This window comes from Excalfactoria chinensis, unplaced genomic scaffold (genome assembly GCF_039878825.1).
Source record: "Excalfactoria chinensis isolate bCotChi1 unplaced genomic scaffold, bCotChi1.hap2 Scaffold_397, whole genome shotgun sequence".
Taxonomy (NCBI): domain Eukaryota; kingdom Metazoa; phylum Chordata; class Aves; order Galliformes; family Phasianidae; genus Excalfactoria; species Excalfactoria chinensis.
The window spans coordinates 15,001-22,500 of record NW_027315685.1 but is presented as its reverse complement, the minus strand read 5'-3'; the positions used below and the strand labels follow the sequence as shown (position 1 = coordinate 22,500).

Genomic DNA, 7,500 nt, shown 5'->3' with positions numbered 1-7,500 from the left:
CTCGGAGCCGGGTAGACCGTGGCGACCGACTCGAGCCGCACGGGCAGCGACCCCTAGCCGCCGCCGCCGAGCCCGAGTGCCGCTCGGAGCCGGGTAGACCGTGGCGACCGACTCGAGCGGCACGGGCAGCGACCCCTAGCCGCCGCCGCCGAGCCCGAGTGCCGCTCGGACCCGGGTAGACCGTGGCGACCGACTCGAGCCGCACGGGCAGCGACCCCTAGCCGCCGCCGCCGAGCCCGAGTGCCGCTCGGACCCGGGTAGACCGTGCCGACCTGGTCGAGCCGCACGGGCAGCGCCCCCTGGCCTGCGCCGCCGAGCCCGAGTGCCGCTCGGACCCGGGAAGACCGTGCCGACCTGGTCGAGCCGCACGGGCAGCGACCCCTAGCCGCCGCCGCCGAGCCCGAGTGCCGCTCGGAGCCGGGTAGACCGTGCCGGCGCACCCGAGACGCCACGGAAGCGACACCTGGCTTATGCCGCGGAACGATCGAGTGGAGTGGAGCCCGCCGAGATAGGTTGCACCGTGCCGCCGCACGCGAGCCGGCGCGGCTGAGACGCCCGTCTGCCGCCGCGGAAGCACGGAGCGGACCGGAGCCCGCCGGGGCCGGGGAAACCGTGCCGGCGCACGCGAGCCGCCACAGAAGCGACAACCGGCTTCTGCCGGGGAACGATCGAGTGGAGCGGAGCCCGCCGAGATAGGTTGGACCGTGCCGGCGCACCCGAGCCTGCGCGAATGCAACCAACTGTCCTCCGCCGCGGAATGACCGAGCCGATCGGAGCGTAGTACGCACGGTCTCGGTGCACTGCGTTCGGCTCGCACGTTCCGCGGCAGCGCCCGAGGGTCGCTGCCCATCCGTCTCGAGCCGGTCGGCAAGGTCTACCCGGTTAACAGCGGCACTCGGGCTCGGCGGCGGCGGCTAGGGGTCGCTGTCAGTGCGGCTCGAGTCGGTCGGCAGGGTCTTCCCGGTTACGAGCGGCACTCGGGCTTGGCAGCGGCGGCAATAGGTCACTGCACGTGCGGCTCGAGTCGGTCGGCAGGGTCTACCTCGTAATTAGCGGCTTTCCAGCTCAGCGTCGGCGGCTAGGCGTTGCTGCACCTGTGGCTCGAGTCGGTCGGAAGGGTCTACTCGGTTACGAGTGGCACTCGGGCTCGGCAGCGGCGGCTAGGGGTCGCTGCCAGTGCGACTCAAGTCGGTCGGCAGGGTCTGCCTGGTTACCAGTGGCACTCGGGCAGGGCGGTGGCGGCTAGGCGTTGCTGCCCGTGCAACTCGACTAGGTCCGCAGGGGTCTACCCGGTTACGAGCGGCTTTCGGGCTCAGCGGCGGCGGCTTGGGGTCGCTGCCCGTGCGACTCGAGTCGGTCAGCAGGGTCTACCCGGTAACCAGTGGCACTCGGGCTCGGCGGCGGCGGCTAAGGGTCGCTCTTCGTGTGGCTCGAGTCGGTCGGCACTGTCTACCCGGCTCAGATCAACACTCGTGCTCGGCGGCGGCAGCAAGGGTTCGCTGCCCTTGCGACTCGAGTAGGTGGGCAGGGTCTACCTGGTTACGAGCTGCTTTCGGGCACGGCGGCGGAAATTAGGGGTCGATGCATGTGCGACTCGAGTCGGTCGGAAGGTTCTACCCGGTTTCGAGGGGCACTCGGGCTCGGCGGCGCGGGCCAGGGGGCGCTGCCCGTGCGGCTCGACCAGGTCGGCACGGTCTACCCGGGTCCGAGCGGCACTCGGGCTCGGCGGCGCAGGCCAGGGGGCGCTGCCCGCGCGGCTCGACTAGGTCGGCAGGGTCTACCCGGGTCCGAGCGGCACTCGGGCTCGGCGGCGCAGGCTAGGGGGCGATGCCCGTGCGGCTCGACTAGGTCGGCAGGGTCTACCCGGGTCCGAGCGGCACTCGGGCTCGGCGGCGGAGGCCAGGGGGCGCTGCCCGTGCGACTCGACTAGGTCGGCAAGGTCTATCCGGTTAACAGCGGCACTCGGGCACGGCGGCGCAGGCTAGGGGGCGCAGCCCGTGCGACTCGACTAGGTCGGCAGGGTCTACCCGGGTCCGAGCGGCACTCGGGCTCGGCGGCGCAGGCCAGGGGGCGCTGCCCGTGCGGCTCGACTACGTCGGCAAGGTCTACCCGGTTTCGAGGGGCACTCGGGCACGACGGCGCAGGCTAGGGGGCGCTGCCCGTGCGACTCGACTAGGTCGGCAGGGTCTACCCGGTTAACAGCGGCACTCGGGCACGGCGGCGCAGGCTAGGGGGCGCTGCCCGTGCGGCTCGACCAGGTCGGCACGGTCTACCCGGGTCCGAGCGGCACTCGGGCACGGCGGCGCAGGCCAGGGGGCGCTGCCCGTGCGGCTCGACTACGTCGGCAAGGTCTACCCGGTTAACAGCGGCACTCGGGCACGACGGCGCAGGCTAGGGGGCGCTGCCCGTGCGGCTCGACTAGGTCGGCAAGGTCTACCCGGTTAACAGCGGCACTCGGGCACGACGGCGCAGGCTAGGGGGCGCTGCCCGTGCGACTCGACTAGGTCGGCAAGGTCTACCCGGTTAACAGCGGCACTCGGGCACGGCGGCGCAGACCAGGGGGCGCTCTTCGTGTGGCTCGAGTCGGTCGGCACTGTCTACCCGGCTCAGATCAACACTCGTGCTCGGCGGCGGCAGCAAGGGTTCGCTGCCCTTGCGACTCGAGTAGGTGGGCAGGGTCTACCTGGTTACGAGCTGCTTTCGGGCACGGCGGCGGAAATTAGGGGTCGATGCATGTGCGACTCGAGTCGGTCGTTAGGTTCTACCCGGTTTCGAGGGGCACTCGGGCTCGGCGGCGCAGGCCAGGGGGCGCTGCCCGTGCGACTCGACTAGGTTGGCACGGTCTACCCGGTTAACAGCGGCACTCGGGCACGGCGGCGGAGGCTAGGGGGCGCTGCCCGAGCGGCTCGACTAGGTCGGCAAGGTCTACCCGGTTAACAGCGGCACTCGGGCTCGGCGGCGCAGGCTAGGGGGCGCTGCCCGTGCGGCTCGACTAGGTCGGCAAGGTCTACCCGGTTAACAGCGGCACTCGGGCACGGCGGAGCAGGCTAGGGGGCGCTGCCGGTGCGGCTCGAGTAGGTGGGCAGGGTCTACCTGGTTACGAGCTGCTTTCGGGCAGGGCGGCGGAAATTAGGGGTCGGTGCATGTGCGACTCGAGTCGGTCGGAAGGTTCTACCCGGGTCCGAGCGGCACTCGGGCTCGGCGGCGCGGGCCAGGGGGCGCTGCCCGTGCGGCTCGACCAGGTCGGCACGGTCTACCCGGGTCCGAGCGGCACTCGGGCTCGGCGGCGCAGGCTAGGGGGCGCTGCCCGTGCGACTCGACTAGGTCGGCAGGGTCTACCCGGGTCCGAGCGGCACTCGGGCACGGCGGCGCAGGCTAGGGGGCGCTGCCCGTGCGACTCGACTAGGTCGGCAGGGTCTACCCGGTTAACAGCGGCACTCGGGCACGGCGGCGCAGACCAGGGGGCGCTGCCCGTGCGGCTCGACTAGGTCGGCAAGGTCTACCCGGTTAACAGCGGCACTCGGGCACGACGGCGCAGGCTAGGGGGCGCTGCCCGTGCGACTCGACTAGGTCGGCAGGGTCTACCCGGTTAACAGCGGCACTCGGGCACTGCGGCGCAGGCTAGGGGGCGCTGCCCGTGCGACTCGACTAGGTCGGCAGGGTCTACCCGGGTCCGAGCGGCACTCGGGCACGGCGGCGCAGGCCAGGGGGCGCTGCCCGTGCGGCTCGACTAGGTCGGCAAGGTCTACCCGGTTAACAGCGGCACTCGGGCACGGCGGCGCAGGCTAGGGGGCGCTGCCCGTGCGACTCGACTAGGTCGGCAGGGTCTACCCGGGTCCGAGCGGCACTCGGGCTCGGCGGCGGCGGCGGCTAGGGGTCGCTGCCCGTGCGACTCGACTGGGTCGGCACTGTCTACCCGGCTCCGAGCGGCACGGGATCGGCGGCGGTGGCTAGGGGGCGCTGCCCGTGCCGCTCGATTCGGTCGCCACGGTCTACCCGGCTCCGCCCCGGACTCTAGAGGTCGCTGCCGGACAGGCTCGGATGCGGCCCGGCCCTCCGGAGGAAGCGCGCGTGCGCGAGCCGGGGCCGCGCCCACCGGGAGGGCCGTTGGTGATGGAATTCCGGCCGGTCTGCCGGAAATCCGGGACGGCGGTCGGCCCGGACGGCGCGCGGTCGCTCGCCTCGGCGGGGTAAGGATGGAAGAACAGCGGGTAGACGGCAGCGGTCGGCAGAGAGGTGGGCCGGCGGGAGGCGCGGGGTGGCCGCGGGGGCGGGGGCGGGGGCGCGGGCGCGGGCGGGGGCGCGGGCGGGGGCGCGGGCGCGGGCGCCGCCGTTGCCGAGTCGCGCTCGTTCGACTCTTCCGGTCCCCGGGCTCGTGCCGAGGGTGCCGGGGGGTGGGGGGGGTTGGAAGGATAAATGGGAAAATGTAAAAAGTCCCGCGGCTCTCTCGGCCGGCGTGGGGGGGTGCGGGGTGGGGGGGCGCTGGTTGGAGACCGGGTAAAAGAAGGATGGCGGGTGGGGGGGGGGAGAGAGAGCGAGAGAGAGCGAGAGAGAGCGAGAGAGAGAGCACGCGCCAGTGGAGACCGTGGTGGAAAAAAAAAAAAAGAAAAAAAAGCGAAAAATCGATCTGATTTCACCGGCAGCCGGGCCGCGGCGCGGCGGGGGTCTCCCGCCCGAAGCGCCGAGGGGGGGTGGGCCTCCCACTTATCCTGCACCTCTCCCGTCTCTTGGCAGCGCCGGACTAGAGTCGAGGTCACCGGGGTCTTCTATTCCCCGCCGATTCCGCCGAGCCCGTTCCCTCGGCTGCGATTTCGCTGGACGGTAGGTCGGGACAGAGGGGACTTTGTTCCTCTTCTGCCGGAGCTCTGGCCGCGGCGGAGGCGGTTCCCGCCTCGGACCCCGCGGCCACGGAGGCGGAGGCGTTTCCGGGTGGGGGAGGACGCGAAGGGGGGGGGGGGGGGGGGAACGGGGGCTCGCTCGGCAGAAGCGGCCCGTGCGAAAGGACGCTCTCCGCGGATTTTTCTTGACTCGTCCCCTTTCTTTCCCACGCGACGCGCACCGGCCTACGGGCGCCCGAGGGCGGCAGCAGGCGCGGTCGCCCCCAGGAGGTACGCGAGAAGGCCTAGCGCGGGGTACCGGCGACGAGACCTTCTCCGACGAATCCTCGCGCGCTCCGACGGGACGACTCGGAGGCTTTCGCCGCCGTTTACCCGCGGCGACGGCATCCCTCAGCCCTTCTCCGTCTGTACGGGGAACGGGTCGCCGCGGCGCCGGACCTCTGACGGATCGGCCGAGGCGAGCGTCGGGTCAGCTGCGGGAGCACAGGTGAGAGTCGTTTCGCCGCGTGTCACGGGTCACCTAGATTTACCCGTGCCCGCGACGGGGGCCGCCGCCGCCGCCGCCCCGTCGGGCCCCCGGCCCGGAAAGGGAGGGGAAAAAGGGGGGCGGAAAGAACAGCGGCAGCAATCTAAGGGGGAAAACTTCTTTTACTAGATACGGTGTCGGAGCACGAGGTAACGTCGTAGAATACGATCTCGTCGAGGCTCGTCCATCGAACGAAACAGAGAGAGAGAGTCCCCGAAAACCCAGAGGCCTGCTGTGAACTCCAGGCGACGGACGCGGCCGGAGCGCTCCTCGCGCCCCGAGAGTCAGAGAGAGAGGGGGAGAGAGAGAGAGAAGTCCAGCCTGGGAGCGAGATAATCCTCCTCCCGCGAGCTATCTCTGGCCGCGACGTCCCCTGGGATACGTAGACGCGTAGCGCGCGCGCGCGACGTCGCGACGTAGAATATCGAGAGCGACGCCGCGAAACCGCGACGCCGCGCTCCCGGAAAAGGGTGGAGCTCGACTCCGCTTCCTCCGGACCTCCTCGAAGGGCCGAGCGCCGCCGAGGCGGCGCGGCATCTCTCGGAGACGGCTCCCCGGCGGAGACGGCCTCGGCGTTCCTTCCCGGCGAAGGCGTCCGCATCGGTGAGTTTTTCCTCCTCAATAAACGTTTGGATATCCGTTGCCGTCCTCGTGTCCTTCCGCCTTCCGCCGTCACACCGGATTCCCCTCCGGCTTCCCCCTTCGGAGCCGGTCGAAAGCCCTTCGACCGGTCCGGAGAGCCGCCGGCCGGTTAACCGGCGCCCGTGCGGGGGCCCCGCTCGCTCGGGCGGAGTCCATCGCGAGCCGGTTCAGAGCCGGTTTCCTTCCCAAAGGCCGGCCCGAGATCGGCCCCGAGGTCCTGAGGACGCGGGCGAGCTGCTGCCGCCTCCGCTCGCTCGCTCGCTCACTCACTGAAACCACCCTCTGCTTCCTGCCAAGGAAGGGCATTCCAAGCACGGCGGCTAGACCTGAGCCTAGCGATCGTCAAGGCCCCGCCGCACCCGCCTCAGACCGGAGGCCCCCCCCCCCCCCCCCCCCCCTTCCGCAACGGGAAGCTCTCGCCGGCTTAGCCGAGTCCAGCCGCCCCGCCGGCAGCCTCTAGCTTCCGCCGCTTTGCAACTGCGGTCGCTGGGAGCCGGGCGGACCAGACAAACAAACAAGCAGGCGAGCGACCAACCGACCAAACAAAAAACCCCCGCGAAAAAAAACAAAACAAAACAAAAGCCACGCGGGCCGGGCGGGCGAGACGCGTCCGGGAGAGGGTGATGGGGTTAAGGGCGAGGCCTGGGGGGTCAGGGCTAGGCGGGCCGCTTTCGGGTACGGGTCGGGTTCTGGCTCGCGCGGCGGTGGTGGTGGTGGGAGGGGATGGGGGAGGGCGGGGGGGGGGAACTGGGGAGAAGGGCGGAGGACGGACGCGGAGCGGGAAGCTCGGGCCGGTACCGGCAGCCAGGTCCTACCCGCAACCCCGTCACGGACCCCCTCGCCTCGCCAGAGACCCCTTTCTTCGCGACAGAGGGCGCGCCGAGCCGGGCCGGGCCTACTCACGCGTTGGCGCGCGCGGACGAGCGACGACGAAAAAAAAAAAAAGAGAAAAGGAAAGAAGCCGCAAGTCAGTCAAAGAAAAGAGAAGAAGATTTTAAAATGCACAGAAAGATCGTAGCGTTTCGTGGTAACGGAATAATCATATAACGATAATAAAAACAATAAAGACGTAAAAGATGGGGGGGGGGGCGGGAAGAAGCGATAAATCAAAACTAAACGCGTAAATAAATAAATAAATAAATAAATGGGGGAAAAAGAGGGGGGGGTAAGGAAAAAAAAGGGGAAAAAAGAGAAAAGGAAAAAAAAAACAATAAGGGAAAAAATACAAGGAAAAAAAAGGGGAAAAAAGAGAAAAGGAAAAAAAAAACAAAAGGGAAAATATACAAGGAAAAAAAAGGAAAAATGAAGGAAAAAAAAAGAAAAAAGGGGGGGGTGAGCTAAAAAAAGGGAAAAAAAAAAAGAAAAAAAAAAGAAAAAGGGGGGGGTGAGCTAAAAAAAGGGGAAAAAAAGAAAAAAAAAAAAAGAAAAAAGGGGGGGGGTGAGCTAAAAAAAGGGAAAAAAAAGAAAAGAAAAAGAAAAAGGGGGGGGGTGAGC

General features: G+C 68.3%; 1 protein-coding gene across 1 annotated transcript; it reads left to right on the top strand.

Moving 5' to 3' along the window:
* Positions 1-2,729: 2,729 nt before the first annotated feature.
* Positions 2,730-6,006, top strand: LOC140265034 (uncharacterized). The gene is made up of 4 exons (XM_072360907.1): positions 2,730-2,746; positions 4,019-4,190; positions 4,735-5,325; positions 5,494-6,006. The coding sequence occupies exons 1-4, from the start codon at positions 2,730-2,732 to the stop codon at positions 5,515-5,517; spliced, it is 804 nt and encodes a 267-aa protein (XP_072217008.1). The 3' UTR covers positions 5,518-6,006.
* The last annotated feature ends 1,494 nt before the right edge of the window (positions 6,007-7,500 follow it).